A 19,123-nucleotide genomic window follows, 5' to 3' on the forward strand; every position below is an offset into this window, starting at 1 on the left:
AACATTTTAGCATCATTTGCAATTATTTTTGGCAATTTCTTAGACTGAAACTTTTTTTTTATGCCACTTTTTTATTTTTAATCTTTGTAAAAATATAAAGAAATAAACTTGTATGTTTATTTATTATTGAAATAAAAAACAAATCAAATTGAGTCAGTCACAACTTTCAGCCAAGTTTTCTGAAAATTAAATTTTACAAGTTACCTTTTTAAATAACAATGTAACATTAGAAAATCTTTGTAAAAAGTAGAATCCGTTAAGTCTTTATCCAAAATAAACAAGTTTATTTTTTTAAAAAAATTTTTTATTAAGGGAATTTTTTTTAAATGAGTCAAAAAAGAAAAAATATTTTATTACTTTTTGAAATAATAAATGCTGTTTTCTAACAAGTGATTTTTTTTTTCTTTCAAATTTATGAAATTAGAGTTTATTTTTTACATATCTTTTAAGGTTTTGACAAAATGAAACTCAATTTCATTATAAGTTTAAGTTAAATATTGCCAAGCAACAATAATGATAATAAAAAGAATAGTTATTTGCTGGCCGAGAACAGTTACACTCAAGGCCCATTTTAGATGTGGGGGAAATCCGGTTCTCCCAGAAGTAGCACACTGGACTGAGAAAAAAATGTTTGTCTTCAAGAATTTCAATGTATATAAATAGTTGTATTTTGTTTGGTATCATTTTACATTCGGCCAACCTCTACAATTTTCTTTCTCGACTATACTGAATAAGAAAATCTCACTTAAATTTTGCAGAGACAAGTAGTTTTCAAGATATAGAGATTATGCACTGCAATATTTTTATTTCTGTAGAGTTGAACACAATAAGTAAAGGAAGCATCCACGTGTGTGCATTATGTGGCTATACGACTTCAGGTTGGATCTGAGAGAGATTAAAGATGACGGCCATGGCTTTATAAGGTGTAGTCTTGTGGAATCACGAGATCATACTGCCCACTGCACACATCTGCAAATTGAATGGAGTCAGTTTGTTAATAAAATTCCTGTTGGTGGAGGTGAGGCGGGAAAAGTGCATGCTGGAAGTTGAGAAAGTTGTGAGTGACGTAGTTGACAGTGACGAATTCTATCTGAACTTTTTGTTTATTTTATTTATTTTTTTGCTTTTTACCAGCCCATTTAACTGCAATTTCATAACACTATATATTATTTTGATTGTTCATTGCTATTTTCAGTTTCATGGAATAATAGGACTAAAACATACCAAACATGACTGCATTTCAGTTGATGGTTTCAAAGTGGTTATGTAATGTTAATAACAAGTGTGTGTGTGTGTGTGTGTGTGTGTGTGAGAGCTGGGATATATCTATAAATATTAAACTTTTTAGAAACTCAATTCAAATTTTTAAATTTGAAGCATTTATTTTTACTTAGTAATGTTATACTTTCTTTTAATAAATTATAACAAATGAAATCTTGAATGTTTGATCAATTTAATTATTCGTTAATTTTGTTTCTTTAATAGACTGGTTCTGGCAAAACTTACACAATGGGCACCGGATTTGATGTTGATGTCAACCCCAGTGATGTAGGTATTATACCTCGGGCTATTCAACATTTATTTGAGGGAATCGAACAGCGGAAGAGAGAAGCAGCAGAGAAGGATGTACCTCCACCAACATTTAAAGTCACGGTTCAATTTATGGAGGTAAGTAATGTGATTTTATGGTCAGGAATAGATTTCTTTGTTAAATTAATTATTGTTCAAACAACCAATTCAGACAAGTGAAACATGACCAATTTTAGAAACAAGATTGGTGATTATAATTATATTGTTGAAATTTTAACATTGGTAGTTTATATAATTTAGAATATTCAGATTACTATTATCTTGGATCTTATTCTTGCATTTCGACTAATGTAACTTCTGATCTTATCAACTTGTGCTGAAACAAATAAAGTTGTTAAGCCTTCTAGAGACCCAAGCAATACTAAATAAGAACAACATAATTAATACTTATATTTAATTATGGCTGACAGAACAAGAACAATCTATCATGAATAAAATAAGTTCAGCTTGAAATTCCATATAGACTTTGGAGTTTGACATTGTTACATTGGTCAAAGTGTGAAAATAACATGAGTGGTTCAAATGATCAAATTATTGTTCAAAATAGTTGTCGAAAAAACATTTAGCATTTATGGTTGATTTGAAATGCATTAAAAGCAAAATTAATGATCAAAAATTGTGATTTGAAATTCAAAATGCAATGGTTGATAGCTTTTGGTTTAGTAATTGTTTCCAGAGAAACAGAATTTTGGGTACTTTTTTTTTTTTTTTTGTAATAAAGCTCTTATGGTTTATTTGTAGAAATATAATGAAAGTTTTATTGATCCAATGAGAACTCAATCATCTGTTTAGAAAGAATTTAAAAAAAAAAACTTTTTTCATCTTATTAATAAAACTGTCACTTTTTGTGCCTGCATCTTCTACGTGGCTTATACATATTTTCTGTTCACAATCAATCATCAAAAATGCCATAATGTAAAGGACTAAAAAAGCTGTAAAAAAAAATCCTAATTTGGAATCATTTAAACTGAAATAGAAAGTAAATTTTTTGATGCAAAAATTAACAAATCTTTTAAAATTTAAAGTTTTGGAAGTTATTTACATCCAATGATTTTATAGATATTAAAACCTTACCATAACAAAATTAGTTTTAATTTTATGGTGATTTGGTTTAAATTAATGACCAAACAATATTGTAAGGATTAAATTTAACTTTGAAAATCCTATATTGAAAAAATTATCTAAGGTCACAGGTCAATTTAGTAAAAAAAAAAAAAAAACTGTTTAAAAAGCTAAACAAAAAATGTAAAAGAAAAACAAAAACTAAACAAAAACGTAGTGTAACTTAGATGTGAAACCTGGCCAGTAAGGGTTGAAGAAACCTTGTATGGAGAAATATGTTACAATAGATGTGTAATATGAATCTTAAAACTGGTTTATATCTGATTAAATTTAGACAGAATAGTGACACTTTTGCAGAAGAGTAGACTTTGATGGTGTGTACACATTTGCAATAATGGGTGAGTTCTTGGATTAGTAGATGTAGAACAGTTGAGGTAGCAGGCTAAAAAAAAAAAAAGCAATGGAAGTGAATTCATTTTTTATCAGAATGAGTTCAATTTACAAAATAAGAAAAAACGAAATGATCCTATTTTCAAAATTAAAAAAAACAAAACTTTCACAATATATATGAAATGCTATTTTTAATATATATAATATAAATTACTGCTTGTCTTTGAACCAAATTTAGTAATTTAGAAATATATTTTTCAAGCTGTTACCGACAGTGTTTTAGTTTCATGAAAAAACAAAAAGATATTAATGATAAAATAATTTGTTATGGCATATGTGAAAAGAGTCTGGGGTCAAATCGCCAGCAAGAAAATGATGATCCGGCCATAAGAGGAATAGTCGAATGAAAAATTCATGACACATGACGTTGGGAGTTGGCGATCTGTCTGGGCCACACACGTCTGGTCACAGATTTAAACTGTTATCTTCAGACAATACTCACCTGGAACTGTAGAGACTCAACACCTCTATCCACTGTACCACGGGCCCTGAAGTTAATACTTGGTCAAAATATGGTAACACAATGGCTGTAAAGATGCGAATAAGTCTGCAAAAAATCAATACGCTAATTATGAAGCCTCATCTCAAAGGATTCACCAAAAAATAAAAATATATGAGGATTAGTTATTTGTATTTCGAATCTTTGGACTACTGTTCTCATCTTGAGCATAATTTTCACAACGTTTCAGTCAATGTAACCTTCGACCTTCTTCAGGTGTATCTTGTTGAAATCTAATGTTTCTGTTGAACTCTGGAATGACACTAAAAATGAGAACAGTAATCCGAAGATTCCAAATATGAACATCTATCATGGTCAACAGATAAAAACCAAGAGGAAGATCAAACTAGTTTATTTCGCATGCCTTGCTCAAGACTTTCTATGACATCACTTTGAACAGCTTTGTACTTAATCTAATTTTGATGTGGAAATTTTCTTTTCTTACTAACATTCACCGATCACATTACAAAATTTAAATTTGGTTCTAATTATTTTCATTAAAAGTTATTGATTAACAAAACAACTTAAGTTAGAAATTTTTTTAGTTTTGTTTCTAAAAATTATTTAAAATAATTTTCCCATATGATAAACTTGGTAAATTCAACAACTAGAAACAACTGGCAAAAAAACACCCTGACCTACTTGATTATTGCCTCATCAGTCTCCTGCCCCTCTTCACTAAAATCTTTGAGTCTTTAATCAATCAAGCAGTTGTCCACCATCTTGTAAATGTTAAGTTCCTTTCTGACAAATAGCATAGATTTAGGCAAGCCAGTTCTACTGCAGATATTTTAACCATCTCTGAATGCATATAACATTTACTGGATAAGGAAGAGGAAGCTAGAGTTGTAGCCCTTGATATAACTGACGCCTTTGACAAGATCTGGCATAAAGGGCTTCTCACAAAAAATTAAGTTCTATGCTGTTTCTGGACAAATATTTAACATAATTGGATCATTTCTAGACAAGAGAAAAATGCAATTGTGCCCCATGGGGTTGATCCTTATAACTTTATTCTTGATATTTATAAACAACCTCCCTGATAAAATTGTCTTGGATGGGTATTTGCTAATAATAGACATGGGAGTAAAATAAATGTACACATATCCAAAGCAATGACAGGAACCTTAGAAAACGACCTTCTGTTGGTAGTGGAATGCAGCCATATGTGGATGGTTATATTTAATGCTACTCGGGCTAAGCTTCTTTCCTTTAACAACTGCAAAATAAATCCTCACCCACTGATTACTATGACAAATAACACCCTATCTAAGAGCACATCTTTCAAACTCCTTTGTCTAACATTCACAGGCATCATGAATTGAAACAAATGCATTGAGGACATTGCCAAAGCTGCTGCAAAGAAGGTAGGCTCTGTCTACTAGGCGAGAAAATTACTTACGCTAGAGAGCTTCCTATATCTTTATAAAGCCGCATTTCGCCCATGCACAGAGTATTGCTGCTGCATATAGGCTGGAGCCTCTGCCACTAGTCTTTCACTCACAGTCCCCCCCCCCCCAATCTCAAATCTAATAGGTCCCACACTATCAACCCAGTTTCAGCCCCTTTCCCATCACCACAATGTCTGTTTTATAAGGACTTTAACAGAATGTGCTCTGAACTTGCAACATTTGTTCCCCTTGATGTATATATGTCTGAGCAGCAAAATCCCACCCCTTTTTTGTTAACATCTCTAGATGTTGGAATGTCTTCTACTTTAATAGTTATTTCCCTCGGACTGCAAAACTTTGGAATTCCTTTGCTGTTTCTGGCTTCATTGACTGTACTAATTTGCAGAAGTTTAAATGTAATGTGAACATACATTTCTCAGCTCAACTCCCCTTAGTCCTCTGCTAAATGCATGATCCAAAATAATAGCCCCCCTTACGTTCCAAGTGACAATATTCTTTGTCTGGAGTGAAAATGAGATTAAAATATGTAATCAAGTCTTCTTTGCATACTCCATTATTTCTAGGCATATTAGATCAGCAATCACATGTTTTATGCTTTTGTATACGGTTTCCATGTTAATTAGGAATGCAAGATTAGAAATCTGTTCGTTTCGAAGCGTTTGTCTTTAATTTTAGATATTTTTTTTTTCTTTATCAAAATACAAACTCCTTTTTACGCTCTCCTTTTCCCATACCTGTAATTTCTTTATTCGAAGATCTCTTCTCTGCAATCTTTCTGAAAGGATGGGGTTGACTGGACAGCACCAGGCCCTCTTGTCAGGATGAGTTATGATTTGGTCCTTGGTGCATCCTCCTAGGCCTTACTACCTCTTAAGTAGGCTTAGTTTATTGCTGATTGCTGGAGTTGCCCCCACTGGGGTACTTTCACAGCTATTTTTGTACCAGCCTGAACTGGCTTTTGTTTTGTTTTTGTTCCAGGCCTTACTCCAGTCGAAAGCAATTGCAATAATTAGTTCTCAGCATATTGTAATCTAAAATATTGTGTATTCTGTTTTTAAGGTATCTTTTTAGGTTAATGAGATGAAATGATTGTCAACTGAAGGATGAGGAGTAATCAATGATATGAAGTGCATTTAATTACTTGTGGGTACAATTTAAGACAAATATTTGTTGACATTGGAATTGAAGATGACTGTTGTAATCTGCAAGGAAGCAGTCTAAGGAGAATAGAAAGTGAACCTTTGATTTATTTGTAACCTTGCTTCCATTATATTTTCTTTTAGTCCTCATGTTCCATAGAGATTTATAACATGGGGGAAAATTGCTGTTTTCTGGGTTGGAATATGTCCATATAACACTTATTGTTGGCTTGTGTGTGTGTGACCCTGAAGCTGAAGTCTCATTCATAAATGTGTTCGGCAAACGAGAAGGCCTTACAAAAGTGTACGTGGAAATTCTGCTGATGCTAGACACATTGAGAAATGAAAGTCCTTTTCTGTTGTGGTGAAAAATGAGTTCTTGCTATGAATTTTTTAGGAGGAACCAGAGAGTAAAGCTCAGTTAAGCACTTTTTTTTTTTTTTTTTTTTTTTTTACACATAGGCGTCACCACTTATCAAAGCCGATAGGCCACTCAAGGATAAGGGTTAAAGATTGTAGAGTAGTCAAAAGGACAATATAGTAATGGATAGTAATGGAAGTTCGGTAAATTTGTTAACTTAAGTGGAACGGCTCATCAGAAACTTGTTCACGTTGGACTTGAAGACAACCATATTATAGACAGCTGGAAAGCAGGAAAATGGAAGACAATTCCACAGGCGTGCAGTTCTAAGAAAGAAGCTTTGATTATGGGATCTATGTTTAGGTTTAGGCACAGATAAAGAGTGTGGAAAATTATTGATAATGTTTTCAGCTAGTCTAGTGTTTCTTGTGAAAGTTTGGCGAGGGGGGACCATAGATTGTAGCTCAGCCGAACACTTTCCATGAAAATAACGATAAAGCAAACTTGCAACATCTCTTCTGTGAGATAGAGGTTGCAGCGAAGAGAAAAGGACATCTCCCACCAGGCCACAAAGTCTATTTTGAACCCTATCAAGGCAGGACAAGTCTTTTTTAGCAGCTCCTGCCCATATGTGATAGAGAATTGCATCAGCAGTGATCGATCTACTGGATCGATAGAAGGATCCGACCATTTTTCCAGCGGCCTTGGCAACAGATTTGATGTACGTATTCCATTTAAGATCAGGAGTAAAGGTCAAGCCCAGGAGCCTGTCAAAACTTGAGGCCTCCCCAAGACGAGAGCCATTCATTTTAATTGATGCCAGATGAGGATCAGAACGTTGATGATGTAAAGATAGAAGCTTGGTTTTAGATGCATTAAAAGTAACCAGCCACTCCTTTCCCCATTGTACAATGTAATCAAGATCAGAGGAGAGAGAATCGGAGAGAAATTTCCATGTAAATAACAAGACACAAGAGAGAAACTAGTAACGTCTCTTCTGTCAGAAAAGGGATGAGAAAAAAATCGTCTTTATCGTCTCTATCAAGACAAAAAAAGAATGCTCTGAGTGGCACCTTCTCGGATGTTGCAATAGTATTTCATCTTATGATGTATTTTACTATTAAATGTAATTTCATAATGAACTTAGAATTTTTTTTTTTTATTGAGAAGAGTAATTTGTATAATTTTTTTTATTTAACTAGCGGGGGTGCCCAGCGTTGCCCAGGTGTTTGGGAGGTGTAAAAGAAAAAAAAATGTATTAGTAGGCAGGCTGGCTCGAACCCGTGACACGAAGGCGGAAAAGAAAGTGAAAAAAAACATAACATCTTACCGCTACTCTATGAAGCCATAGGAAGTGAAGTGTTCAAATTTAGCGATGTCAATCAAAAAGTTGACTTGCTAAGTGAATGAGTTCACGCAGGTGCAGAAATGAACATTGGCTGAAGACCAGTTCAGCTTTCCATTCTTTCATTTGTTTCCCCACGATGTTGGGGAAACCAAGCTCCTCTGAAAAAAGGGGAACTCTCAAATGAATAGCAATTGTCTGATATGAAGGGTTTTCGCAACATTGATCAAAGCTAATTGCTTTCAAGACATCCCGCCACGAAAGGCCGCTGACGGCTTTGCTTCAATGAATTTTGTTTTATTTATATGAAAAAAGATGAACAAACACGTGAAAGGAGGGAATAGCGTGAATTTTACAAAAGTCCATCAAAATAAATGTAGAGACGACGTGCGTTTGCAAATCCTAGATATTATGATCTAGGGAGCATATAAAAAGTTCTCGAAAATAGTAACGCTCTCGAGAACAACCCCGATAAAAAGCCTTTCTTGGACATACAAAAACGTGTGTGGCCGTTTTGCCTTATATATGTGCTGGACATGACGACTACTGAAGGCAGTAATTGCTGTGGATGTAGTTGGAAGATTCGATATTCCTATCCCGTTGTGGTTAACCTGACGAAGAATAATTGGCTGAAACGTCATGAAACAACAGCTAGAAAATGAGGATAATAGTCCATAAATAATTAAATAAAATAAAATTGATTAGGTTTTTTTTTTTTTTTTTTTTTTTTTTTTTTTTTCCTGATATTATTAATGCATACTTTTCTTGACCAATGTGGGCAAGAATTTTCTTTTCGGATAGTGCAATGCTATAGATGCATATAGAACTGGAGATAACCGCAGACCTCTACTGTTTGATTTCGTTGGAATGTGGTGCCATCTTTGTGTATCTTGTCAAGTGTTTGAACAATTAAACTCTGACTTTGTACCATGCTATGAAAAAACACTTTTGTTTATATTCTTTTCTAAATATTTAAGTGTAAATAACTTGGAGTTTACAAGCTTAAGAAAGTTATACAATGCTAACTTTTTTTTAAAAGTAAACATTTATTTAAAAATTGAGTAAGAAAATTTTTTTTCTATGCTTGATAATATATATTCCTATTTACTTGTCTCCCCACGAGGGCAGAGGTAGACACAAGGTCGTTTTTTTAATGTGGGAGAAATCCAGCTCTCTGAAAAAGGGCACTCTGGATAGGAACAAAAATAAAAATTGTCTGTCATGAAGGATTTCTCCTCCAATGAGTGAGGACAGAAAAGGAAAGTGTAGCATCAGAACAGATACTTCAATGTCTTGACCCGAAGGCCAAGGAAGGAAACTCTGGGCTTGGTAATGTATATTGTCGAAAATAAGTTGTTTAAAAATTTGCAAATGTTTATTTAAAAAATAAGTATCAGTTGTATTTTTTTTCATTTAAAAATTCTAGTTCAAATTTACAAAATGAATCAAGGAAAAAATCTCTAATAAGTAAAATATTTAATTTAGTTATAGATTAAAAAAAACAAAACAAAAAAAAAAAAAAACGCAGCACTACCTCCTGAATTTTTCCATTGTGTCCGGTTGATATTGTTCATGGTGGTGGTGGTGATAAGGTATCATCCACATTGGAAAACCTTCATTTAGTTCAGTTGAACTTGATTATTTTTTTTTTTATACTGACATCAGCAGTAGTTGTCATTCGATATTGGCACTTGTTATTGTCCGTTACTATTTTGTCTGATGCGAATGACTTTTAATTGATTTGAATAATTTATCTTGGTGATTGCACATGTTGCATACAAATGATTCTTTAGTTATATCTAGCCTGGGTGCCCGGCGTTGCCTGGGTGTTTGGAGGTGTGTTTTGAGCAAAAAAAAATAGAAAAAAAAAGTGCCGCGAAGGAGGAAAAGAATGTGGAAAAAAAAAATGTGATGTCTTTGCCATTGTGCCCATCGCCAAACCTGAAGTGACGTAGGTTTAAATTAAGGCTAGTCAATCGAAAAGAGGGGATGACTTTCGAAAATATTGGCCTTACTTAAAAAAAAAAATGCTAGGTTTATTTTTGATGTCTTTAAAAAAAACTCACCCAATATCTTTGATGAGGAGACTTTGTTTAAAAAAAACTGTTAAAATTATTGTCGATGACTTAGTGTCTATCTCAATAAAAACATCGTTTCTGAAATGATCGTACAATTTGATTTTTTTGTTCCTCCTTATGAAACCGATTTTTGATTTTAATTATAAATTATCAATCCTCTTACTGAATATTAAAATAGCTCTAGGATATATATGCCTATTGAGCTTATATATCTACATTACAACGAGCACTGTTTTTTTTTTTTTTTTTTGTATTTTAATTATATTAGTGATTTTACTATTACATTAAAATACACTCTGCTCTTTAGAATGCTATTTAATCCCCTTTATATGTGTGTGTGTGACATTGCCTGTGTGAGGAACGGTCTCTACCAAACTAACAATTTTTGGACTGCCGACTTGAAACTTGATAAATAGGAAATTTGGATCTGTGGAACAAATTCGATTTTTTTTTTTTTTTTTTTTAGCTGGTAAAAATACCTGCTAAGGGGATTAAAATTGAAAAAAAAAATTGGGACTTGGCGGGCGTAAGTTGAGTAAATGTATTATTGCTATGCATGTGCAAATATACATTTATATGTTAAGGCTATTTAATTTTTATTTGCATATGGATGTGGCTCAGTAACTTGTGTTTGGAGAAATTGTGAAGTCGGGATCATTGGACAGCATAGAACAAGTGGACAAGCTCATTGTATTTTTAAACACAATTTGCGGCAGAAAACTTAAATAATTTACAGAATGATATGTCCAGCGAAACCGCCATATTGTTTTCGGTTCCCTCTCTCGAACTCTAGTCTTTTTAACGATCTATAAAGGATGATGACTCTTTCTGTAGAGTTATTCCCCCTTTGAAATATGCTTGTAGGATATTTGATGTGGGTCTATTTGTAGAGTTAACGTTGGTTTGTACCTTCATTGCATCCTTCAGGTTGAACCCTTCTTCTCAGACTTGCTTTGTTTACTGCATGTTGCTTGAACACATTTTGGTACTTCAAATGTGTCCAGTAAAATATTTAATGGAATGATTGTGTTATTTGATTGTCTCTTTGGAACGTATGAGAGACGAAGCTGATTTGCATGTCTGACCCAAATAGATGATTGTACATCATGATCATAGATTACATTACCATAATGACATACTATGTGAGCTTGTGTTCATTTTTCTTTACCATTGCCATGGGCGCCCGGTGTCGCCTGGGTGTTTGGAGGTGTATGCTGAGCAAAAAAAAAAAAAAAAAAACTGTCAATTTTTTAAAAACTTTGACCCCTATTACGACTCCTTAACATTTATTGTTTTGGGCTCAAATCAAGTTATTAAATTAGATCCATGTCCAAGGAACGTATATCTAAAATTTCAAGTGTTTAGACCCAAAATTGTCAGATGAGTTTGGTAGAGTTCTCAAAGGTCAAACCATTGAACTTTGACCCCTTAACAGCCAAATTTCTGGACGAAAACCGATCAGATTTTCCCAAATCTCAGTACCCTGTATATCAAATTTCGAGTCTGTAGACTAAATATTGACCGGGAAATGTACACACAGACACGTTCACTTTTATAGATATAGATTGTAGTTTTTTGATGATGCAGGTTGTCCTGGTAGGAATTTGTGACTTTGCTCCATGATAGCGATTGAATTGGTTTTTCATCGTCCTGTTTCTCTTGGGAAAATTATTTGATGATGGACAAATAGTATCCATTGGTAAACGTATTCTATTCATCAGTGCTTCAGTAGGAGACTTTCCCTTTGAACAATTTGGATTTGGTTAGCTCTGTAGCTACTTAAATATATTTCTATGATCTCTCCAGTAGTTCCTTCCACTTTTAACTTCAAAAGTGCTCTCTTAAACGTGTTGACAAAGCATTTGGTGAGACCATTTGATTGTGAATGGAAAGGTGGAGATCTGAGATGCTGAATACTACTTTGTTTACAGAAGTCAGAAAATTGAGGGACTCCAGCATCATCATATCAAAGTATTTCACAGAAATTTGGAATTTCTATGAAATAAAAAGCATGAAATCTTTTACCAAAATAACTGCATTCGTCATTAAATACGCCCCTCCCCCACATTTTTTTTTTCTGAATGGCACATTTTTTATTTATTTAATTCATTTATTTATTTATTTATATATTTATTTATTTTTTAAAGAAATTTGAGTTGCAATTTTGCATATTTTAAAATCCTCTAGTTTGAGTATTTAGCATGTCTGATTCTTACACACTTATGCTTGGTATACTATGCCTCCTAATGCCTGGAATATCCTCGCATTTACCAAGTTGATGCATGAGGTGGCATACTGTATATAGCCATTTTCTGCGTGATCTTCAAGAAATATGATTTTAAATTACTTCCAAATCATAATATTTCAAATAAACAAAGAGTACACATAATGGTATCATTTGAGTCATCTGAGAGAAGGGTACAAAGTTGTAGTATTTCTGAAGCCAAGCCTGTGTTTCTTTGAACTTGTGGACTGGCGCTGAGTCCTGCTGCCACACCCAGGGTTTTCCAGCAGACATCTGATTGCACCAAGGAATCATTACACTCTTCAATACATCCAGGTAAACTTTGATGTTTACTTTCAAGCCGATTTTGAAGATGTGAGGTGGCATGATGTGCCCCTCATTTGAAACCACACCAAAAAGCATAACTGTGGCTGGAAACTTTGTTGAGCTGTGCTCTCAAGCATTGAACCGTCCAGATTTGCATTTTGGGGGTACTGGCAATGGACCTGTTGTCATAACTTGGATTGGTAGAGAGCATAAGTTGTACAGTGGCGCATCTCTGATCTTGTTCATTGAACATTGTATCACTTTTAGACCTGATATAAGCCTCCTATCATTCTTGGGATTTGTACACAACTGGCCAACTAGTAGATGGTCTGCAACAAAAAAAAAAAAAAAAAAAAAAAGTTTTCATCATATGGAAATGGAATTGTCTTCTAGGGCAAAAATTTTATCGTTCCACCCTGTATTTATTTATTTATTTTTTCCGTGTGTTGGATTTTCATCTTAAATTCTACACAATTATGCAGATGTAGAAACTATGCATAAATTCAATTCAGCATATCATTGAAATTAAACCAATCGTCTAAGAAACCATAAAAATAATTAACACTCGTTTTTCAAAGGAATGTGCAAGTTAGTTAACTTTCATAAAGTCGCTTGCATATCCATGACTGAATATATTAAGGAGTTCATTTTAATAAACAGGCTTTCAATATCAATGTTGGAGTGAAAAAAAAACTTAATTGGTATATACATTTTATAAATTTTAAGAAATTAACATAACAAAAGATTACATGAATATATTTAAAAAAACAAACAAAAAAAAAAAAAACTAAACTTTTCCTTTTTTTATAAAGCATATTCATCATTAGTTCAAGCAAATATTTTTCTGAACGATTTCTAGTGTTTAAATAAAACAATGAGAATGCATTCATGGTAGTTATTGTCTTATGTAAATCCTAAATAGTTTTTTTTTTTTTTTCACAAAATTTTGCAAATTTTCTTCATACTAAATAAAAAGCAGAAGTTAAAGATGGAAATTGACATACGCAGGTACTATACTGAAGCATACAAGAAACTAGTGGTTTGAATTTATTTTGAAAAAACTTCGAAAAGCCGATTAAATGTGACATAGGATTTTGAATACTTGCTCATCTTTTGATTGTGCTTCTCTATTCATTATTATGTTTGCATAGTTAATGTTTGTATTGACTTTTTACTTAGGTTTGTGCTCATTAATCAATTCATTAAAGTCAGACTGGGTGGAGTCATTTAAGTCTTTTATTAAAAATGTTAAACTTGAATCTTATTTGATTAAACGGCTGTAGAACTAGAAAAAAAATGTGACCTGTTGAGCTAGTCATTAAAGTTGGGGTTAGATTGTTTGAATCAAGGAGGGAGAGTGACCCTTTAAATCGCTTTATATATATATATATATATATATATATATATATATATGAGAAAGAAAATTAAAACTCTAAGTTGAACTTTATAATCAAAATTTATTATTCAATTGTTTTTTGGAGTATTCAGTTGAACAATAAATTTTAATTGTAAAGTTCAATTTAGTTTTAATTTTCTTTCTCTTATAATAAACTCTACTCTCTATTTTGCGTATTCAGCTTTTTTTTATTCGGTTGGGATTAAATTATCTAAATATAAATGCTGGTATTTATATTAAATTGAAGTTTACCATTGCGTATATCAGGTAAACACAACATCCTTTTGATTTCATTACTTATATATATATATATATATATATGACTTAAATTATTTTCAACACATAGCTTCTCTATATCTCATTCCCTATCACAGACGGTTACGTTTCCAACTCGTTTCCCTGACCAGCAAGAACAACACGCATCACTTTTATATCTGTTCCTGACCACGGTCCCTGATGATTGCGTTACGAATGCCCACAGCCCACTTGGAAATGCTGATCATTTAGTGATAATAGTTAAAATCGCACTAAACTCTAGAGTCAAAACGGAAGAGCCATTACTCAAAACAACAAGATATTATAAAAAGGCTGACTGGGAAGCCATCAGGGATCTCATCAGAGACGCCCCATGGCGAAATATCTTCTCACTTCCTGCTAAACAGTGCCCACATGAGACACTGAGTGGTTCAAAACAGCAATTGAAGTACATGTTCCCATGTGGAAGTTTTATAGCAAGCCTCACTCTCCCCAATGGTTTACTTCTACTTGTGCAGCTGCCATCGCACAAAGGCGTTGCCCAGGTGTTTGGAGGTGTATGTTGAGCAAAAAAAAAACAAAAAAAAAAACGTCAATTTTATTAACTTTGACCCCTATTATGACCCCTTAACATTGTTTTGGGCTCAAATCAAGTTATTAAATTAGATCTATGTCCAAGGAACCTATATCTAAAATTTCAAGTATTTAGACCCAAAATTGTCGGAGTTTGGTAGAGTTCTCAAAGGTCAAATAGTTGAACTTTGATCCTTTAACAGCCAAATTTCTGGTCTAAAACCGATCACAAAGATTTCCCCAAATCTCAGTACCCTGTATATCAAATTTCGAGTCTGTAGACTTAAAATTGACAGTTATTGCGTAGGGAAATGTACACACACACACACACACACAGAAACACAGATATATATATATTTCCCGATTTTGATACTTTATAAATTATTAAATATTAAACTATATAGTCGTTATTTTTCCAAATTACTATTTAAAAAAAAAAAAAAAAAAAAAATGTTCAGATATTTTGCCAAACGTAAAAATACATTTGTCAATTTTAGTTTTATTGGTAATTTAAAATCAATAAATATTTACTATTTTATCATTACTACCAGCAGTGGAAGCCTTCTTTTAAAGAAAATCAAATAACAAAGATAATTAAATGAATCGTTTTGGCATCGGAAAAGTGGCATAAATTGTTACGATTCCGATACACCCAAATGTTTGGATTTTTCCGATTCCAAATAATCGGCTCAATGCTTATATATATATATATATATATATATATATATATATATAGGTGTTAAGACGATTAATAGGAATCGGCAAAATCAACAAATTTGAGGGTATCGGAATCAAAAAAAAAATGGTGCCTATTTTCCGATGCCAAAACGATTCTTTTGTATCTTTTATTTGATTTTGTTAAAGCAAAATCTTTCGTTGTTGGTAATAATAAATATGTATTGATTTTAAATTACCAGTAAAGCTATAGATCATCCTCCACTAGTGTAATTTTACATTTAGGAAAATATCTGCATATTTAACTTTTTTATTTTTATTTATTTATTTATTTATTATTTTTTTTTTTTACAGAAATCGGGGAAAATAACAACTCTGTTAAATATTTAGAGATTTATAAAGAATCAGAATCGGTAATTGTATCGGAATCAGGGAAAAATACTGGAATCTTTCCATCACTAATATATATATATATATATATATATATATATGCACATACTTTTAGCCTGATATGGAAGCCTCTGTGTAGCTTAATTGCCATAAATATATTTTCATACTTTATATCTATAAAATGGACATCTCAGAGTTTGAACAGATCCGATTCAAGGGAGCATAGATATAGCTATAAATGTTTAGCAGATAACAAATATAAATTTCCCTGTTCCTTTATCAACCAGAATCTACAATTAAATATAAACATGATTTTTGGTATCAAATAACTCTGCAATAAACTTTCGTTATCTTGTAATAATGGCAATAGCCATCAAAGAGTGGGGTTCTTTTTCACTCTTGGTTTAAATAAATCAATTAAAAAGAACAACAAATAATTCTATTATTTGCTGAGATTTGCTTTTTTACAGCAAGTTCATCTAGTTATCTTCCCATTAGAATTCCTAAAAGTAGATTGTTTTTCAATCAGTCTGTAAATACAAGGCAGTCTTTAAAAATTACTGCATAAAATTTATTAATTTATCACAAAGCTTAAATATTTATAAAAGATTAAGTATTATAAGTATAAAATGTTTATCGAAATGACCTAATTTGACATTAAATAATCCTGGAAGATAAATATGCCAACCAATCAACTAACCAAAGATTTATCTATAAAATATTCCTAGTTTAACTGTAGATTGTAAAATGATGAAGAAAAGAAAAGTGCTTTCTCTATCACCCAATTTTATTGTATTTGGGAATGAAAGTCGGTCTATACTCAGAGCAGCAGCTGCTATAACTTCCAGCCTTACAAAATGCACAAGGTCATTCCATTGTTTGTTGTTGATAATATTGATTTTTTTTTTTTTGCCTTAGATTCATAGGAATTCCTCTGCATCGTTTCCATAGGGTATGCCACCTGTCAACTGGTGGGCATCTAAATATTTACGACAATAGAATTAATCGATTATCATTAAATATAATTTCTGTTCATTTGACTTTATTGTAAATGGCTTCATTCATGCCTCCTATTTAGTCAAGCTGCTATTATGAAACTTTAACACAGGCTTATTTTTATTGTTTGAGAAATTTGATTGGATACTTAAAAGGTTCAATTCTCTTAAAATTTTGTGCTTAAATTTATTAGATGTAGTGTACAACTTCAGTTTAAGGGTAGTAACTAAGTATCTTGCTATTAGAACAATTTTCTTTATCTGTGTAAGGAGAACATAAGATACTACCAGCCTTGTTGTACTGTTAATTAATGGACATGGATAACTAATGTAAACCAATCAGATTTTTTTTTTATCAATGCCTTTATCTGTTGTGCTATATAAATCTGCCACAATGGATAAAAGTGCTGATTAGCAATGTTCTAAATGTTAATCTTCTGGAGTTTGATAGCTGATAATAACTAAGATAAACAGAATTAAGGCTTCTACCCAGTCAAGCTGATGTAATTAGAACAATCTACTCCTGCAGATTAAGTTAAGTGTTTAATTTAAAATTCCTTATAGTTTGACAAAGATTCCTAAGTTCAAAAAGATACACCTAGAAGTCTAAAGTTACATGGATTAAAGTGTGAAAATGACCAAGCTCTGTTTTTGTAATGTCTAAGAACTCTTTGGAATAATTTAGCAAGATAGACTAAGAAATGCTAATATAAGAAAGTTCCATCACCCACGTTATTTGAAGAGATTGTAGTTTGGACACATTTCTCAGCTATCAGAACCCAGAGTTTAAAACTGACTTCATAACCAAGTAGAGAATGCCCTTTTCCTCTTCCTGCAACCTCTTTCTCATAGAGACGTTGGTAGTCTGTCTCTGCTCTATCGTTATTTCCATGGCATATGCTCATATGAGCTTCAATCTATAGCCCCCCCCCACCTCTTCCAAACTTTCACAGAAACTTGTCAAGTTACAGTGACTATCAACAATTTCTCCACTCTATCTTTGCTTAAATCTAAATGCAAATTCTATGAACAAAGCTTCTTTCCTAGAATTGCTCGCCTGTTGCATTCTGTTTCACTAGCCTTCTCTCACACTTACTATCAAATAATTGTCTTCAAGTCTAATGTAAACAAGCTCTTGTTGAGTTGTCCTCTTAAATAATCTAAGTGTACCTAATTTCCATCACTACCAATCACTATGCTGTTGCCTTGGTGACCACTGTACAGACATTAATCATCTTCGAATTGCCTTCAGGTCAGAAGAGTTGACTACTTTTGTTTAAAAACGAAAACAAAAGTTATGTTAATAAATCAAAGATTTAATTAAAGAAGATAACCACCAAAGAGAAAAGTTGACCATATAAGAGTTACGGGTGGTATGCTGCTCCTGACAACTCTATTGACCCAAGACAGATTAGTGGCTTTTTTTTTTTTTTTTCCAAGCATGTGGTAAAGCTCTCCAGAGTATGCAAATAAATCAAATCAAATAACAGACGAGATAATAGTCATCCGAATAGTCTGATACAACCTTTATTGGGTACCTAGAAGCAAGTTGGTTATTCTATGGATATTCAAACATTTTAAGGATTTCCTACTGGAAGTTACAGCTGCTGCTGTTTGAAGACATTTTTTGGTAAATGTTAACAGTTGCAGTCAGGAGAATGCAAATTAAAATTTCGTTTTTAGAAAAGTTTCATTTTTAGAAAAACACATCAGGAAAAAATTCACTGGCTATTTTGTTTAGCTTATTCACATAATGTTGACATTTGTCAAAGGTTTTTTTTAATCTTACATGCATAAGTAGATTTTAAACTGAAATAATTCCTCATTTAGTAATATAACTAAAACAATATAACACCATTTTTAATGCCAATACACAATTTTTCTTGCATTCTTTTCTGACTGTAACCTTAAATGTTTATAGACTTTCCTTCCTAAATGCAAAAAGGAAATTGGGTGCAGGAATAAACTTTTTTATTTTTTTATTTTTTGTTACATAATTAAATTTTCACAAAATCTCATGAATGTTTGTTGAAAGATCTAAGGGGAGACAATCTCAAGAAATGCATTTTAGTTATAATGTTCCTATTTACAATGCCTCCACACGGGGCAGTTAGACACAGGGTTGTTTTTTAACATGGAGAAAAAGGAACAAGAAAAATTGTCTCAGTTGGGAAGCATTTCTCCTCCACTAACAAAACAAGAAATTGAAATGTAGCATTTGAAGAGCAGATACTACACTTTAATCTTGGTTATAGTGTTATGATTGATCAATTCTTCGATCACATCAGATTATCCAAACTGCAGCTCATCATTACATAAGTTTGTAGTTTTAACATCACTATCTCTCCTTTT

At 32.5% G+C, this 19,123-nt stretch overlaps 1 protein-coding gene across 9 annotated transcripts in view; it reads left to right on the forward strand.

Moving 5' to 3' along the window:
* LOC145292962 (kinesin-like protein KIF21A) overlaps nucleotides 1-19,123 on the forward strand; it is a 267,292-nt gene that overhangs the window by 102,322 nt on the left and 145,847 nt on the right. For all 9 annotated transcript variants that reach the window (XM_080139175.1, XM_080139176.1, XM_080139177.1 and 6 more), the window contains exon 4: nucleotides 1,486-1,668. In XM_080139175.1, the coding sequence (XP_079995301.1) occupies nucleotides 1,486-1,668 (183 nt within the window). The remainder of the gene's footprint in view (nucleotides 1-1,485; nucleotides 1,669-19,123) is intronic.

The sequence above is a fragment of the Euprymna scolopes genome, chromosome 14, assembly GCF_053919585.1.
Source record: "Euprymna scolopes isolate OS-2025 chromosome 14, ASM5391958v1, whole genome shotgun sequence".
NCBI lineage: Eukaryota > Metazoa > Mollusca > Cephalopoda > Sepiida > Sepiolidae > Euprymna > Euprymna scolopes.